General features: G+C 38.7%; 1 protein-coding gene across 1 annotated transcript in view; it reads right to left on the bottom strand.

The window, feature by feature from the left end:
* The window catches only part of ofcc1 (orofacial cleft 1 candidate 1), a 166,822-nt gene that overhangs the window by 65,650 nt on the left and 81,633 nt on the right, over positions 1-19,539 (bottom strand). Inside the window, exons 6-14 of the mRNA XM_028005695.1 lie at positions 17,102-17,168; positions 16,537-16,716; positions 13,199-13,303; positions 12,476-12,559; positions 9,165-9,392; positions 8,780-8,877; positions 7,368-7,454; positions 5,931-6,001; positions 4,543-4,651 (exon numbers count right to left, since the gene is read on the bottom strand). Of these exons, the coding sequence (XP_027861496.1) occupies positions 4,543-4,651; positions 5,931-6,001; positions 7,368-7,454; positions 8,780-8,877; positions 9,165-9,392; positions 12,476-12,559; positions 13,199-13,303; positions 16,537-16,716; positions 17,102-17,168 (1,029 nt within the window). The remainder of the gene's footprint in view (positions 1-4,542; positions 4,652-5,930; positions 6,002-7,367; positions 7,455-8,779; positions 8,878-9,164; positions 9,393-12,475; positions 12,560-13,198; positions 13,304-16,536; positions 16,717-17,101; positions 17,169-19,539) is intronic.

Below are 19,539 nucleotides of genomic sequence, written 5' to 3'. Positions count from 1 at the left end.
TTTTTTTTTTTTCTTTGCTTGTATGTGCCTTGTTATATAGTGTAGGGTAGGTAGTTAAAAAAATGATTAAGTAGGACATCCAGAAAACAGTTAATGGAAACAGCATCTCCTATCTTAAAGTCGTAAACGGAATTTAAATCACCAATATCCAAAGCAAATTGGGCGCTTTTTGTCATTAACTATTTCTCTATTTCTTTCTTCCAGGTTTTCTTTATATATATATATATATAATTATTATTATTCAGAGATCTATCAGTTGATACTGATAATTAGTATCGTACCCAAATATAGTTATTTGTATTTCGAGGGGGCTTGATCATTTTAATTATAACATAATCCTATTGCCACACCAAGTGGTTGATTTGCACTGTGAAGAGTAGGATTAAAAACAAAAAATAAATGTAGCATTCTATCCAACCCTATCCTACACTACCTCTCTTTATAATGCCATCCTATTCCATTGTATAATGATGTATTGTATCTTACAGTGTACATATATACCGAGATTTATAGCATCACTTTGCATTATCCTATCCTATTCTTCAAGACTTTCATGTCATTCACTGTAAATTACATCTCCTTATTCCTATTTATTGTATGTGCTTAAGTATACAGTATGTTAACCAGAACCTGAGGGCATAGTTTGAGTGTCTGGCAATTAAAACCCTCTGTACCGATCAATGATACACACTCTCTCTCACACACACACACTCACCCCTATATGGATTTTAGAACTTTCGCCTTATGATTTCCAATATCACTTTTTCTTTTTTTTTTTTTTTACCTGTGAATCATGAAGCATATATATTTTGAAAGGACACAATACAAATTCAGCTAGAAAAGGGTCATAGTACCCGTGACAGTGCCTGTCAGTCAAGGAGCAGGGTGTGTGCAGCTGAACCCCCTCAGTGATATCCCCTCAATATTCCCACTGTGAGCATCTTTGGATTCCAAAACAACCAAAAACAATACAGGCAGAAGTAAAATTTGTATAATTGGTGGCAAAGCGGTTTAGCCCACACGTCTCACATTTAGAGGGAGGTGGGGAAGGCCTCCAAGCTCCCACATAGGAAGACGAGGCAGGCAGAAGAAGAGACGGAAAAAGGAGAAGGAACGGGGGGAACGAGAGCAGAAAAAGAGAAAAAAAAAGGAATAAAAAATAATAACATCACACCTGCGTCTAATTTTCCGTGTGCGTCGTGGAAGCATTGTTATTGCCTGGCTCAAATGATTGTGCAGGCATCATAGGAAACAGCAGAGACAGCAAGGTGAAGGTAAAAGGTGAAGGGAGCCAATTTTCCATATCAGAGGTGGTTTGTTTGCCCCGAGCCTGAGTTGTGCCTAAAGTGCCATAACATTACAGCACTCCTACAGATGAGATCAAAGGCTCCAGTGAAGGATCCTCTGTGGTTTTGCTGGCAAGCGGCCGTCCCTTTGCTGAAAGATCTTTTCAGGGCTTTCCACACATTGACTGATCACACAAAATGCACTCTTAATGGAGACAGGAAATGCCACATACAAAAACTTCCTTTCTTTCTAAGTATAGGCTAATATTCAGAGATTAAGCTTTCTTGTTAATTATTTTCATTTTAATTAGTAAATCTTAATTAACAATGAACATTTACCCTTAAAATATTTTGGCTTTGGAATGAAGGAGGAGGGTGAAGAAAAGAGAGAATAAATATGACAATCTTTTTGGGACCTCCGGGCAGGATTACTGATGCAGGCTGCCTTAGTTATTAAACACGTTCTAAATTAAATGCCTCCATGAATTTTGCACAGAAATATATTTTCATAGTTTTGCATGCCAAATGTGACATTTTATATTTCAGATTCATCTCGCTGCAGTAATTTTCAAGAAATGTCATATAAACAAAGATTTTGTCATTTACCAAAAGAAATTACTATGCGTGGCAGGTTTGGCCATTGCTTCTCTCTTTCTATCTTTTTTTTTTCTTTTCTTTTTGCCTCTCCCTGCTTTGCCCCCTTATTCTGCCTGCGCTAGTTGTTTCAAGTCAGCAAGCCATAAAAAATCTTTATCTCAGTGAAACACAGCAATTTGGGAGATAATCGAATGGTGACTGGGGGGCACAAACGCCAGTCTGAGGAATTATACCACAATCTCCCCTGCATTTACAACCTTCCTCAAAGCCAGTTGTCACCCTGGAAGGAAAGCCCCCGACTGAAGATTCATTACATCTTTAAGCCAGCACGGTGGCATAGCCGGCTCATCCCCAGATGCAACACAACAGCACACTCACTCCCACAGCTGGTGATGCTACCACTACAACTGCAGTCCCCTTTCTCGCTTTTTCTCAATTGGTTCCCCCTTATTTCTTCTCTCCCTTTTTGCTGCCTGGGTTTCATCTTCTAGGATTGCATTTTCCACCTACTGATGTTTCCTTAAACGGGAGACGCTACTCCCAAAACGACAGAAAACAAATCTTTAAAAGTTGACATAGAAAGCGTAGCTGGATGGTTAGCATGTCGGCTGGGGGATTCCTTTTGGCTCAATGTAGTGTAATACCTATATACAGTCATATTCTATTAATTAGGAAATTCCCATTCTTGTGACAAGAATACCTTTTGAAAATAACCTTTCAGCAGGTATTGAACATACTTTAAATTAAGCCCACATTTCTCTATTAAAAAGAAAAAAATATTTTCTTTTTTTTATTTGTCCGATGTAATATTCTAATCTTAAATGTCATGTTTTCATTAGCTGTAGGCAAAAAAAAAAAAAAAAAAAATTAAATCATCTTAATTAACAGAAACAAAAGCTTGAAAACACCAGTCAGAGTGTAATTAATCATCATAATGTGTTTAACTTAGTGAACTGAGTTGCTGAAATAAATGAACTTTTCAATAATATTCAAATTGTTTGAATAAGACTGCATGTCTCTGTATAATCATGCTCATATGGAAACACTTAATTTCCCCTTTCTCTCACTGGTACCGTTCACTACCTCATTGCATATAATTACATCATTTAGGAGTTTTTTTTTCCGGGGGTGGGAGTCCAGGGGGTTACCAAACAAAGCTGTTTTCTTCTTGTAATTTGTAAATAGGATCGATATATTTCCCATGACATCACACTCTTAGGGCGACTCCAACAAGGAGCTCCAATACTTTACCGCTGCAGTTGCTAATAGTTTGTTCTGTAAAAGAACCAGTTTGGTTCTCCTTCACTTGAGACCAAGTTTGATGCTACCCTACTATAAAGTCTCGTTGGGTAAAGTTTACCCATTTCTCTCATCATCCCTGCATTAAAGCCATCAGTTTAATTCATTAAATATGTTTTGTAAATGTGAAACAAAAAGTCGAATTGTTCTAAGTGACAACCTACCGAGGTGTAATAATAGTTGTATTTTAAAGTGTGTATTTTAAAATAAAACTATTATTTTCTATCAAACCAATCACATCAGGTGTGTATTGTTGGTGGCCGATGCTCTAGGGCAGTGGTCCCCAAACTACGGCCCGCGGGCCACAAGCGGCCCGCCTCCACATTTGGTCCGGCCCCCTGAACAATACCAGAGTATTTTCATATATGTGCATTTTTATTTGATAAGTTGGACTTTTGCAATAAAATGTTCCTTAGTAATGAACTTTATTTATTATTAACTATTAGTTAGTAACTATTTTATACATGCATATAATTGACCCTATCCCTTTTTTTATGTGGAGAACCCAGTGTTATTTGGTTATTATTTATTTCATAAATAGTGTTATTTCCTGACTTTTGTTCTCTAAAGAATCCAGAAAAGGTTATTTGATTGTGCTTTCTGAAAAACAATACATTTTTATGTTTAGCACTCTTACAATCGTCACACTTTTTCTGTTACAAACTGACCCCGCCCCTCATCAGAGAAGGGACAAGTTATGTGGCCCTCACAGGAGAAAGTTTGGGGACCCCTGCTCTAGGGCATAGGACTGAGTTAACGTTTTTAGACTTGCTCTAAAGTTATTCAATGTGGAAATCCAGTAATCAGTGCATTCCAACACAATGCCTCAAATACGTAAAAAAGTGTCAATTGATGCAACACTCTTGATGTGCATTCCACTTTAAACAATGCAATGTGTGTTTACAGCTCTATCGTCCAAATTGGGCATATGAAAAGCAAAACTAGCTCAGAAGTCTAAAACATGGTGCTTAGAAAACTTTGAGTGGTTTTTGGACTCCATGCTTGGCCTGGCTTTTGATTCTGACGAATATGGTTTCTTCCTATTAGCTGCTACTCACAGCACAGAATTATATTTTAACTTTCTCAGACTTTATAAAGTCTGAGAAATATAAAGAGTTGCATAAAATAACCTAACAAAATCCCTGCTAATGGTTAAGTCTATTCATTTTTAGGCCTTTTTATAAACTTACTTTTAGCTTCTGAAATGCAAAATGTTCCAATCTCGGGTTACAGAGCATATAAGTGAAAACCAATGGGACCATTGAACCCAGAGAAAAATTAAGAAATGTGTTTCTTCCCATCTTCACACCCTTATTTTTAGTCCAATTGATGTCTGTTTCTCAGTCCACCGTCGCCTTACCTGCCACGAGGGCCGTGATGCTGAAGAGGAGGATTGTGGGAGCTCTTTGGCCGCCGCCTCTTCTCGGCCTTCGCCGAGCGCTCTGATCAACAGGCTGTCGAGGTTTTTGCTGCAGTGCACAAACATATGTGTGTAACACACACCAGTACGAGGGGCTAACCCTGTTAATAGCCGCCTGTATTTTTGGCCCTCTGTTGTTCCACTCTGTAGCCAACAGCAGCTCAATCTAATAACAGCACAACAAAACACTTTCCATTGGGTCCCTCTTTCTCTCTCTCACTCTCTCTCTATTGCTCTCTCTTTCTGTTTTTCCTCTTTTCTCTGTGGGTCTCTCTCCCTCTCTCTCTCCCTGCTTTTCTCTGCCTTTCAATCTTATCAGCGGTAATGTAATAAGCGCTTGCTTCGCTCGTCTCCTCGCCACCTCTCTTAATTCCTCAAAATAAAGCAATATCACAGGGGCCCCAGCCTGCCTGTGACTGGGGATAAGATGCTTGTTAAAGGAAGGATAATTCAGCAAATAAGCGCTCTGCATCAAAGGCGGGTGCTGGGTCTTTCTTTTTCTCTCCTTGTCTCCCTCCCCTCTGTTTGCCTATCAAAAGTATTACACATGCTTTCATCAGTTCACAACATGGCACAATGTGCTTCCTAATGCAATTACTCAACCTCCATTAAATCAGAAACGGTGGAAACAAATGAATTACACATTTGTTACAAAAACACAAGTCAGCTCTGTGTCTGTTCTAATTTTTTCTCTCTCTCTCTCTCTCTCTCTCTCAAAGATGTAGGGAGAGAAAAGTGAAATCATTTCTCTTTCCATTTCAGGCAGATGTAGCCCTGGGTGATGCGTAGAAAGTCTCCGATGTCTAATAGCCACCCACTATTGATATCAGCAAGGATTTACAGTGTTCAAGGCTGTCTGGAGGAGGTCATCTCGCTAAACTCCAAATCACATTCATCTGACAGGGCTGGTGTCCGACTTACCACCCACCCATAACACGGGCCAGCACAAGCCGCGGTTCTGACGCGTACACTAGTTTCTTGATTTTTATCATCTCAGCCAGCATGGTAGTCCGTAATTAATGAAAACTTAAACATGCTAAGCTTGATTGCCCGCAGGGCTCTCGCCACAAGATGTGAAGCCTGACCAAAGTGGATGGAGCAAGAATTGATGCACCTCCTAGCCCAACGACATGGACAGATTTCTGTGCCCCTGAGCCATATTACCCACAATGCAATGCCTGCTGACAGCAGAAGCCTTGCAGAGAACATATGAATCTGGCGCGTCAATGGTAATACAAATGCTTCTCACACAATTAATGATTACAGTCACGTGACATCAGTTTTACATATGGGGGGTAAGGGGGTGATATGAAAGGAGCTGTACTTACCACTGAAACAATGTGTTCATTCTGGGCTGGGGTCTTAACACTTCATCACTGTCCTTCTGTGAACTGGGTTCCTTCAAAAATTACATCAATTGAAGGGATTTCTCTCATTTAAATGTTTTATCAAAAATGTTTGTATTCAGTAATGTTACAAATTACAGTGCCTTTTACAGAATATTTTCACTCCTTGAGTTATTTCTCTAACCCTTGAAACACATTTTTTTCTGTAGAATTTAGGTCTAGATATTTATCAGGGCATTTTATCTCAAATATATGTTTTTTTTTTTGCTTGTTTTTTTTTTAATGAGACTTTTGATGTACTTGCTGTTTGTTCAGGGTCATTATCCTGCTGGAGGATTAAATTTGATCATTCATTTGATCTATCTTGATATCAATCATTAGCAGATCCCCTGTTCCTGCTAAGAATCCCACCACATGAAGCTCTTACCACCGTGCTTGATGGGGGTATAGTGTGCCCACTGTTACTGTTCCCCACACCTTGCACTTTGCATGTTGACCAAAAAAGCTTTGAACTATTCTGGCTGTAGCAAAAAAAATTTCACACTTGAAGCCTGCTTCACATTTGATGACAAATTAGAAAGATAGAAAAAAATTTGAAGCTTTTTAATTAGCCTTCTATGCTGTTTCTTTGCATCGTTTCCAATGAACAGTAAGGCACGGCTCTGCACTGTTTGGTACTGTTTCATACACTAGCGAATACTTAAAATTTACAGCTACTTAAAATTCCCTCTGAAAACACTTGTATCCACCCATTCAATCTATCAAATACAAAATATGTCTTAAAATGCATTAATGCGCACATTTGAAACCGTGTTAGCACTACCACAGAAGCTAACAGCTACAGTCTTCCTTATTTCCGCTCTTGGGGAAAGAACCGATCAATGCCAAGGTAAATTAATGACCCTCATGGATTGGCTGCTTTGCAAACATCAGCCAGTAGCAGGTAAAACGGTATTGTTTCTCAGTGCAACCTTCATTTCATGAAAAATAAAAACCGTAAATAAAGAAATAAATAATCATCAAATAAGTGAAATTGCTATGAATAATACTGAGTTACGTTCCTCAGAAAATCTGTGAATACTGAACCGCAAATAGGCAGTGTGAGCCACTGTCCTCATTTGGGTTGATTAATCCAACAAGATTAATATAATACACATCTTGTGTTGTTGTCATGTGACAGAATAAGGAGTTTGAATGTTTTTGCAAGGCAGATAGCTTAAGATTTTAGGTGAGCTAAGAAAACTGTTATTGAATTTAATAGTTTTAAATGCAATAACATTTAAAGAATCTTAAACTGAAGCTAATAAATAGGGCAAATAAAATAGAGAGCATGGTTTGTAAAGAAGGTTATAAACAACTCAGGAGGCTAAAAATGTAGATACACTTGATTCAGCTTCCATATGATGCATGGGCATTTACCTCGACATTGCCAGTGAAAAAAGCCATTAGCCTTTTTTTTCTCTTTGCCCACTCACTCTGTTCCTGGGTTCCCTTCTGATCTGGTTGCTAAAAATACATGCAAATACAAACACACACACACACTTTCAATGGATGCAGACTTATGAAACAGTACAGTGCACCATAATAGCAGAATTAAGCACAAGGAGCAACTGTAATGCAATCTGCAGGCAATCAATACTGAGCCAGACCCTAAAGACATGGAGCATTTGATGAGTGTTTCAGCCAGTTTTACATTCAGTCAGCACATTCACACACACACACCCACTCCCCCCAATTCAGACACATTGACATTACTAAGTGACAGCATCTTGCAGACGAAGAAAGAGAAGAGAAAAAAAAAAGCTATAATTTTTAAATAGATGTGAAATCTCTGGTGGATAATGTTCTTTCATTTGAAGGTGGGTGTGCAAACAGTAACGGAGCACGTGCATATTTTACCAGAATAAAATAACACTGATCCCAGCACTGATAGAGTGGATGCTACTGATTATCCACTTATGTGAAGATGAGTCAACTGTTGCAGTGACTTCCAAGTGACATTGAAACACTGTTTGTACCTTTGTTCCTATATTACATTTGATCGCTATTCATGTAATATTCTCACTGTCTTTTCAAATGAGATTAGAACTAAAAATACAGTGAATAGAACTTCTGCATTAATGTCTGCAATGCTTTTGCAAACTGGATTTCCCAAGACAATATAACCCTGACATTCTTCTATCTACTCTCATTCCTCTTTTGACTGGGGGAGTATAAGCATGCAAACACTTTTTTTTTCTCAGAAAGGCGTCTGATCTTAAATGCTAGTTTGTAAAATCCCCTGTTGTAAGATAATATGTTGTCATGCTCTATTTTTACTGAAAAGACCATAAGACTGGGTAAAGAAGCAAGCAAAAGCAATAGACATAGTTGAAAGTTGAAAGACAGAATAAAACTGAATAAAAGAATTAGGTGAGAATATTGCATGTGGTATAAAGGATAAAGCTGAAATCCATGTTCCAATATTGGGCTAAACAAGAATGAGTAATCTAACCTTGGAAAAAACCTTGAGTGTTTGTTTTGCAAATAAAAAAAAAAAAATCACAGCTGAGATTTTATGAAATCTGTGAAACAAATGCAAAAAATAAAGATTACAGAACAAGAGAGCACACAACCCAGGGTGAAACAGGAAAGAGGAGAATCAGTAAAGCAAGTTATACATACAGTCTACAAACAGAGAGACAAAAGCAGACAAACGCGTGTTAAGACACACACAAACACATGCACACTGTGTCCATTAGCCAGACCTCTGATACACAGCATAATGGACACGGCTGATGCGCTGGTGAATATGGGATGATGACACAGATATTCCCCTTTGTAGCACTGACCTGCTGCAGTGAAAGGCTGCCAAGCGTGATCATGTCAGGCCGCACACGCTCCCTCAGCTGCTGGGCGTAGCAGGGGATCACTTCCTCAGCTGCTCTTGCTGCAAGAAAAAAAACAAAAAAAAACACATAAAACAACTCCAAAGATTGTCTAGAATATTACTGGAGCGATGTGAATTAAGTTAATTAATTTTATTAACAGACTATAGAGTTTTCAAATATCTCAGAGAGATCTTGAGCACGATTTTTTCACATTAACATGCATTAAATGCTATACCACCATATACAGTAAGGTGCACAAAACTGCATAGAAAAGTGTTATTCTTTATATTAACAGTATCCCTACACAATAAATCAGCCTCTGAAACAAATAAAAGAATAGCATTACTTTTTACAGCACTTTCCCTGCCTGTTACCATCCTCCCTGCTTGGAGTCCAGCCTCTCCTCCCAGCCAAGCACTACTCTCTGCCTGTGGTTTGGCAATGGTATGGGCCTGGGAGGGCCTGGGGCCCGAGGCATCACCACCACCACTGTGGAGCAGCAGTCGCCGCTGAAGCACCAGATCACCCGCCTTCACCTCCAACACCTCCTCATCCCTCGAGGCTTGCAGCGTACCTGGAGAGATAACGCATCGGTGAGTACGCGCAGACACATGCATACAAACAGGCACACACAGATGCACAGGCGGATGGGCATTCATAAACATCGGCACATGCATTCGCATGCTGATGGATGAGCATACTTAGCAGAAACGCACACCTCCACACACAACGCACGCAAACAAACACGCACACACTGATGTGTGTGCTTTTGCACAGAAAATGTGGAGGTGGACAGTCATGTACTTATGCAGGAAAATAAAAACAAAAAAACAAGGCAGATCCACACATGCACTTTCACAATCTCTGCATATACTTCCAAACGTAGTCACACAATTTGAACTTTTCCATATGTTCCCACATTTTAACTACACTCTTAAATCTATTTTATTGGAACTTTGTGTGATAGATCAAGGGTGTCCAAATAATTTTATGTGAATTGGTCACAATTCAAGAATGGTACAAATTTGGCCTGTAAACAAGGACTATTGATGCAGATAGTGACTTTTAAGCATTTTTAAATTGAGATTTTAAACTACTAAAAAGATGTAGATTAGCCTTTTCATTCATTATTTATTCATGACCCACAAGCACTTTCAACTTGTCAGCTTTCATTCTCAGGGCAAAAGACTTTTCAACACCAATGGGATAGAACAAAACAGGAAGCTGCGCACATCTGTGAAGGAAAAATATTTCAACATTTTTCACAAAGAAAATCTGAAAAGTATGACATGCAATTGTAATTAGCCCCTCAACTTTGTCAAACTGTAATCCAGCACCACTCATTGCTTAAAGAAGTCAGGGAATTATTAAGAAGAATATATTTGTTTATTGTTTATTGTTGTTTTCATTTTACCTCATGATTAAGTGACCTAAAAATAAGTGATAAAAAAAAATCTGAAGTCATAATAAAATGTTTGAGGCATGTCAATATATTTGCAAATCTTTGTGCTAAAGCAACAGAACAATACTTTTTAAGACAATATTATTTTGAAATTTAGATAGACAGCATAAAGTTGTAAATAAACTAAAGCTTAGTTTGCTAAGAGTAGAATAAAGATGCCATCAGTTGCAGTTCTAGTGTTGCAGAACCACACTTTCTTTATAACCAATCGCAAGAATTAGACACAGTCTTCTCGCTGTGTGTCTTTGCAGTTTTGTTGTCCTCCCTCAGTGATAGAAAACATGACAATTCTTTTAGCGCATAGAGTGTATTCAACGTGTGCAGTCCAACATGTGTAGGAGCCAAAGCTGTTGTCGTTGCCTAATGCTTTTTGTAAAGAAGTTGCTATCATTGCTTCACGCCTCGCAGAAAACAGGAATGAAAAGAGTGCCAGTTCTGTGTTTGTACCTCGCTGAGCCAAAGCAAAAGAATCCATCAAGATAAAGAAAAACGATTATTTTTAGACAGACAGGAGAGGTTTTTGCAGGATATCTGTTTGACAAAAAAAAAAAAAAAAACATCCTCAGCACTGGCCACTGTCCATTTTATTAATATTTTTGTTTTATCCATTCTCTGGCTTGTGAAATTCATGTTTTTTTATATGACAGACTGGGAAATCAAAAACAAAAGCCTTAGAAGCAGTCACTAAATACCAGGATCAGCTATGAAGACATACTTCCCTTCTGCCCTGCTGCCACATAGAACACTGTACGGTCTATACCGGTGGGAGGCAACCATACAACTACATAAGGTAATTGTTTTGAAGTCTATTGTTGCTTAGTAAAGTGTTAACTGGCAGTCGCCACAGTTTCACGTCGGCACAGGAGTGCGAGCGCTCTTCCTCTCCTTTGGTGTCACTCTTTGCGTTTCTGTCTCTCAGCCTATTGCGTGGAACTGTTAATCCGAGATCCTCTTTACATTCTCCGGTGGGATTTTTATGAACATCCCAAGACAATGAATAGGGGCACTAATCTCAGTAGTACAGCTAAATCCAAAACAATGGGGAATAATGCAAGCCTTCTAAATTCTACCATGCTGAAGCGGGCCTAAACCCATCGCTCGTGTGCTGGAATTACAAAGTAGGTGTGTGTCATGGCAAAAGGATCTGGTATAACAGCCTTCATGTAGAACAATGCCAAGCTTTAACCATCTGTGTGTAGCCTTGATGAATACAGCATGAAATGAAAGTGACTTAATTAGGAAAGACACACCTGCCATAAAACAATCGCCATCCATGGAAAGCACAAGGTAGGGTCCCTTTTGACTTCATTCTTTCTATGTCTGAAGTCTTGCTATGGATGTATATCCTATCCTTGTTGTACTTACAGAATTTAATATTTAAGTCTTACTATAATCTAGAAGGGTCCAATGCCGTGCAAATGTATTTACAACCTTTAAACATTTTCACATTTGTGCTACAATTGCAAAACTCTACATATTTTATTGGCACTTTATGTGACAGACCCCTTCACGGTGGTGTATAATTGTGAACTGGATGGAAAAGAATGCAAAGTTTTCAAACTTTTCATGGGATAAATCTGAAAACTGTGTTGTGTATTGGTATCCAATACCCAGCATCATCCCATGGATTTGGATGCAACTTAAAATTTGCTCTGATGTGACCAGTTTGCCGTCTCCTCCATATGGCTTGTGCCAAACTGCAAGTGAGACTTCTTATTGCTTTCTTTCAACTTGGCAAAAGAGCAGGTTGGTGGAGAGAACAGATAGTTGAACCTTCAGCAGAGTGTGTCATCAGGGCTTTGGAAATCTGTATCAGTTCCAGATTTACCATTGCCCTCTTAGCTGCTTCTTTTATTAATGTTCTCCTCACTTGGCCTTTCAGTTTAGGGGGATAGCAATTGTGCAAACCTACACACAGGTTGACTTTGTTCTGTAAATTTAATACATCATATGGCTATTGGGTAGACTGATTTTATTTAAATGTATCAGCATAAGGGAGGCCTGAAGAAAACTGTCTGTCAATCCTTTGAAAATTCTAGAAATTATTTAAAAAAACATGTAGCAGTTTTCCAGCACATCAAAATTATGAACTATGGTGTTTTGATCAATAGCACAAGTCACCAAAGAAATATAACAATGTGGTGAATATTAAAGCTAACTAAGATAAAGTATCAGAATACTAATGGGATACATACCAGGTATGTTTATAAAGGTTTCATCTTCATTCAGCAATGCCGTCATTCTTTCATACAGTCTGTTTTCATCTGCCTTCAGTATTTCTAGAAACCAAAACATTCAGAAAATGACTTCACCTTCTGTGAAAAAAAAAAAAATCTCATACATTTAACAGCTTCAAGATTATTTTCAATTTATCAGACAAGTTAATCTAAACCACATCTTTGCCTGCAAACTGGAGACATTGGCTGCAGCGGAAGAGGGTGAAAATGCAGATGGGAGTAATGACACAGGAGCATTAACATGCCTGTTAGCTGGCCTGTCATCATGTGATGAGATTTGATTTGGTGAATCCTTTGATATTACAAGGCAGTGATATCCAAAAGATACAGGTGAAATGGCTTCTCCATTAATAGCCAGGTTTCATTATAACATGCATATTGCTTGGCTCCCAAGAGCTTGCTTTTAATAGGCCCATTTTAGCAGAAGGCTGCAAACTATTGATGTGGCTCTACATGTGTCTTTTTGACTGGGGAGAGGAAACTCTACAGTGAAATGAAAACTGACCAGTGATTCGTGACCTTCATCAATGACAACGAGTTGGGTAGCCAATCTAGTGATGCCATCGTTTGGTGTATTTACATAAAATGTCCCGCCGTCACAAATGGCAGCCTGCTACCAGTGATCTCTCTCACCCCTCTTTAATGAACCGAGGAGAACCATTATGACAGAGAATGGCATACTTAATTCCAGCTCATCTTCGGCGCTGACCCCAGCCATCTCGCATTGCCTTGGGTCTGTCTGTTCTGGCGGTGGCGGGTCAAAGTAATTTCGAACACGTTCATTTCCTTTGGAAAGCGAGGAGGGAGAGTGGAAGGGTTGGGAAAAGGGAGACGGGAGGTGTGGGGGGGAAGTGTATGAGAAGGGAAGGAGGGAGTTGTACAGGTTCAGGTTAGTGGTTATTAGAAGCACATGAAGCAAAATTTTAATTTTGAAACGCACACTGTAGAAGGGCAGTGGCAGCGGTGGGCTAGCAGATAAGGCAGCTCCAAGACGAGACAAGTTCCGAGGCAGAGAGAGCGAAGTGGGAAAAAAGACTGCTGGGCTTCTCAGAGCACCTCTCTTTGGCCTGCAGTGCTCTGGGGCCTAATTAGCATGCCGCAAAAGGTCAAGGCAGGCAATCTCTTAAATACAACTCCCATATGTTTGCCATGTTCAAAAGAAACTAATGAGAAAGTCTACAAGCCTTAAAGTACCTGGAATTTCAAAGACAATACCTTCTAAATACTCCGAGGTCAGCGGCCTTGAGGACTAGGTGAGTTTGGGGGACCTGATCCAAAGGAAAATAACCCGAGCCCTTGTCTCATTGACTTCTTATTAGCAATCACTGACCTATGGGTATCAAGTCTGCGCCACACATTTTATGGGAATCAAATGACTCCAGGGCTTGTTCCATTGAGAGTACACACTGCCGAGCAGCTTCCTTAACCACAAATCATTCTCATTTACAAGTCTTGAATTTTTCACTCCGATCCAAAATTGCTTTACTTTGTATTTGTAGGGGCAACTTTGTAAGTTGTAGGGGCATGGTCCATTAAATCATGATACTTATTTGAGACAAGGCCTCTCTTTACAGGAATCTGAATGTGTTGGAGCTTGGATGCTTAAAAGTTGTCAGTAGGTGGGTTTGGATTGGAGCACCACCACCCAAATATGACAGAGTTCACAGAGATCCTTTCAAGCTCATCTAAAATTTCAGCAATGGGTTTGCACACACCGTCCGTACTCTGAAGTTAAACACTCAGACGGAAATACTTATTAACTCAGAAGCTGCGGTGTGACTTTTCAATGGTGCCATAAATTGACTGTGAAATTCACGTTAAGTCCCTCCACACTGTTAGCAACGAGTTTGAACAATTTCTCTGCAAATAGCTCTGAGGTTATGAAACCCTTTTTTCAAACACAAATTTGCATAATGGTAGTAGCTTCGTGAATCGCCTTTTGAGTCATAGCTGTGATTTACCTAAATAGTCTGGCTGCCCTCCAATTCATCCCTCTAATGAAAATTTCAATTATCTGTTCTTACATACAGAGTATCTGAAACTAACGTTTCTCGAAAGCCAGAGACACTGTTAGCAAAAACGATATGAGTTATTTTTTTAAGTCAAAGTGTCACACAAATTTTACACAAATACTACTGAGTCTTTCAGAATTCAGCAAACTAATTGCCATATTTTGTATTTCTCTATCTTAAGGTTATGTTTTAGCTAGATACTAAGTTTTTATTTAATCCAAGTATGCTGGTGTGGTGATTGTATGACTGCATTTAAAAAACAAATTAATTTCTTAATGTGTTGCTAAAATACGATTGCTATATAACATTGCATCTTGTTTAACAGTTCTATAAAAAGCATTAAAACAGAACTTGCGGAGGGCGTGCTGTGGTGGCGTAGTGGATAGCGCGACCCACATTTGGAGGCCTTGAGTCCTCGACGCGGCCAATTCCCGGACCCGGCGACATTTGCCGCATGTCTTCCCCCCTCTCCTTCCCTCTTTCCTGTCAGCCTCCTTTCATATAAGGGACACTAGAGCCCACAAAAGACCCCCTGGAGGGGAGAAAAAAAAAAACTTGCAGACTTGTGAATTCAGTGGTTACATCACCACAAAAACATCTTTAAATTTATGTGTCAGAATATATCTTTGTCACATGTCTATTTTATTGGGCTTTATGATGAAAGCCCTGTTTTTATATAGTTTGCTAACTTTTCCTTTTAATGATGTGGTACGGTGAAAACAGTGTTGCCAATATGTATTTTAAGTAGTTTGCAATTGTTACCTATGCTACAAATATTTTCTACCATATAGTTTGTTACTTGATAACAGTGACATACTGTAAATCTTACCTTTTGTATCATTATAATTCGGTAACTTTTTACAAATAGTTTCTTTTTCGCAAATTATACTTCTTTAAACCGTTGCAAGTAATTGTTTTGTTGCTGTTTACAATTCATTAACACTGTTAACTATGTAACCTTTTACGTAGTTTGATTTTAAACTTTGTTACAAATGTTACTTTTTTTGATTGCAGTTGTTTTCCCCTGTTATAAGCAGTTGATCTTATGTTGTTTCAGTTTAATAACACTGCTACACAGCTGTAGGAGAAAGGCCATAAAAATACATATGTTCAGAAAAAAAAAGGATTGCTTTAACAATTACTCCATGCCTTCAACATTCAAATCAAAATTTGTTGCAATAAAAAAAACATTTACTGTAGATCACTGAAATAAAACATATATATTCCATTAGCAGACAAGAAGGGACAGTTTCCATTTTAAAACAGTGGTGTTGTTAATATTACACCAGGATGCATTTTATAGGAACACTAGACAAAATAAAAAATTTGCACTTTTAGGAGAACAACTCAGGAATAAATATTTCTGCCCACATGAGTTTGATTCTATTTCCATTGCATTACTAATAATGACAATAAGGGTAAAATAATTATTAACCATCCACAGCCAAAGCAAAATAAGCCACATTAAATCAAGAATCTAAAATGTGACTCATCCCTGAGAAAAACTGGCACACTCGCAACCTTGAACGCATCCTAATTTACCATCCCATTCCTCAAGAGTTCTCCCTGACATACTGAATTATAAAGGGGCATATTCGTATGCCTGATTGGCCTAAAGCCGTGTTTCGGGGGTGTTGTGAGTACACCACACAGACAGCGGATCGGCTCGGTAACATAGTAGCATATGTAAATGCACTCTCCTATGACTCCAGCCCACCACAAGGCATGTAGCCGAGAGTGGGAGTCAAGGCTGATTGTGTCGAGGGTACTTCTAGATAGAGATAGAACACCCACTACTGCAGAGCGATCTCCAGCGGAAGAAGTTATACGACCGTGCTTGTTTGGACACGCTTGCTTTGGAATGCCAGGACCAAGGGCCCCTCGAATGGAGAGAGAGAGAGTGAGAGAGAGAGCAGGAGAGAAAAGAAGGAGGAAGCGAGAGAAAGGTTAGATCAGGAACACATCTACTGTCAACAGATTTGAGGCTAATGAAGAATGAAGCTTCACCTCTTTCACTGGCAGGGGCTTGCAGCTCCAATTTTTTTTGGTGAGCTGCAAGGGTGCTATCTGGCCTGTCACCTCGCATTTTTCTCCCCAGCCAACTCGGAGAATTGGAAAGCGCGGCGCTTCCTTCTCCATTGAACGCAGGATTTTCTATGCCCACAACAGCAGCTCTCTCCTCGCTCCCTGATAAAATAAGCAGCAACATAAATTGAAAGGCATTGACACACAGGCCAAAACAACAGCTATAGGTCAGAATGACTCACCACATTTTTATTTATTTTTTTAATATTAGACATACTTATTATTAAAACAATTCTACTACTGATTTCTATGCCTCTAAATGTTCAGGCGCATCCTCCTCAAATGATACTAAAACACAATTAGGTTAAAATTAAATCAGAATCTTGCAGGAGGAGGATAAAAAAAAAAGAGGAGAAGAAATGATTAAAATAATTACAAATTGCGCCCTGACAAGCAAGAGCAAAATTTAGCCCAAAGCCATTTGTCTGTAATTAGTTAATTAATCCTTACACAAATTATGAGCAATAACTCATCAAGCAGGACTCACCCATCAGAAATTCAGCCGACTTGGATTTCTTCTGCTTAGGTTGCTGCAGAGCCTTCTGCTGTAACTTCTGGAGGGAAATTGTTAAATGAATAAATTAGCTGCAGAATGAAGATCATCATTTATGATCCGCAACTAACGCAGTATTTTAAATATGGGACGACACTGAAATGTCATTTAATTTACATCGCCGCTAAAGGGGTCAAGCACTAATTGAACAACAGGAGTGGAAAAGAATTTAATCATAAATAGATAAGAAAAGTTGACATGAATGTGTAATGAAGGTCACATTAAAATACTTCCTGCGCGTTTCTAAAACGACGAGGCAACAAAAGTATCTCCTGGAAAATTGTGCATTCTTAACCAAATAGGATAAGGGTGCGCAGACACGGTCTGCGCTTCTCTTTGCGTCACTGTACATCTACCTAAATGCGCCTGACTTATGTTAAAGCCTCCAAATAAAATGTAAATAAAATGTGACACATTTGCAGGAGAGATCTATACATTTCTCTGGGGAAATGGTAACTTTAAAGTACCCCTGTAGGTGGTCTTCAATTGCAAAAAAAAATAAAATAAAATAAAGATATCCAAAAGCCAGTATGGTTTTCTTTGAATTCATAAACATGTGAAACAAGCCACATTCCCACATTTCTCTCATTTCTGCAAAGCAGAAGAACAATGCAGAGGCAGGAGGGAAAGGACATAAGTAGTTGTGTTTTTGTGTTACTGATATGTTTACATGTGAACGTACCATATGAAAGAGCTCCGTTGCTTAAAGCGTATGGAGCTCTTTAAGCATTATTTTATGCAGATTCCAGTGATGAACGGTGCTCATACCCATGAACAGCATGTATTTGTATACAATATTTAATTTCAAAGGCAAAATCAAGGGGCAGACTGTTGTTGGGGGGGCACAGAGGGGGCTTTTTCAGTTTTAAATGACAGAGCAATTAAAATAGCAGAGGATGACTTCCAGACCAATCTGGAAAGAGGGGTTTTTGTAAATCTGTTTTTACATTCGACAAGCCCTACAGCAAGACATTCATTTATACCACTGAGATTAATGCTTATCTAATTGTAACTTATTTAAAAACCATTTTCCTTTCGACTGGGTACCAATCATCGTCTGTGATTTGTACGTACTGTGTCGTAGCAAAGATGAGAGAACATTTTGTCATTGGTTATGACTGTCTCCCTGTATTTTTGTTCTTTCTTACCATTTTCCATATATTCCTTAATCGTCAAATTAAAATTAATCATCAGGTGACCAGAAGCGGACAAATTACACTTTGACCACAACTGATCTGTCAGTGGAATCCTAACAAATTCAATCTTTTCCCAATTAGCAAATGCGAGATTCCTAAATGCTAACAGAGAGCACAAACACTTTTTAGTGTGAATTCTGTTACTGAGTGAAGAATCGTGTGATTTTTAGCGTCAGTGAGGTGTTAAGAGAGCAAAATGTTCATCAAATATTTGGAAGGCTTACTGTTTTCCAGCGAAGTTATTTTGTTTGGTCCTTTTGAGAAAACACTTTAAGCCCCATCATGGAAAAGTGCTTGATTTGGAAATGGTGAGAACCTTTCAGAAATAATAAATTTGAGGTAAGTATCTTATGAGCACCCACATGGGGTTGAGTGTCTGCAATTAACTCATGTGCAAGAGCAGAATATTATAATTAAAATACTCAAAGCAACAATTATAGAAAAGTTAATAGAAATTTTGCTAATTAAAAAAAAACTGATATTCCCTTTTATTTTTTACTCAATAGACAAAGAAATAATAATTCCTGCTGCAAATCAAGACCCTGCATGACACATCCTGGCTACTGTCATTAGAAATCGGATCTACATGTTAGCCTATCTGTCGTTAGCTAGAAGGAGAGGCATTTCAGGAGACATTGACAACATCCTCAGACCATACGAGGTCTGTTGCTTGATATGTCGTAAGTGGATGTAACATACAGATGCTGCACTTCCAAAATGACAGCAAGAATTTAATCCTAAGGGGGGAAAAGTGTCATAGAGGTTTATAAAATAAATTCAAAAGTTTTGAGAATGAAATGACGGTTCAAAACCCAACTGCTTAGTCCCATTATACATTTCCCCAGTGCAAAGCAGTTATTGTTGTACCATTGCAATTACACTCAGCATAAATATCCTGCTGTCATTTTGCCTTTTTAATCTCATGGTTATTTTTATCCAAAATGTGAACTCTGCATTCAGCTTCAGAAAAAAAAAAGTAGTTTATTTGTGGTGTCAAAAGAAATTCATGACGTATTTCCTTTCTTTCCTTTTAAATGTGATTGTTGTCAAAATGAATAGAGCACAACAATGCCTTGTTCAGTTCTTGTTGCATTCAAAGGCATAGCTAGGAGGGCTTGGGGAAGACCGCTTGCCGCTAGGGGCTGGTGGGCACAGACCAGCTAGAAAGTGAATTTT

Source organism: Xiphophorus couchianus, chromosome 21 (assembly GCF_001444195.1).
Source record: "Xiphophorus couchianus chromosome 21, X_couchianus-1.0, whole genome shotgun sequence".
Classification (NCBI taxonomy): Eukaryota; Metazoa; Chordata; class Actinopteri; order Cyprinodontiformes; family Poeciliidae; genus Xiphophorus; species Xiphophorus couchianus.
This window is presented reverse-complemented; position numbering and strand designations above follow the sequence as displayed.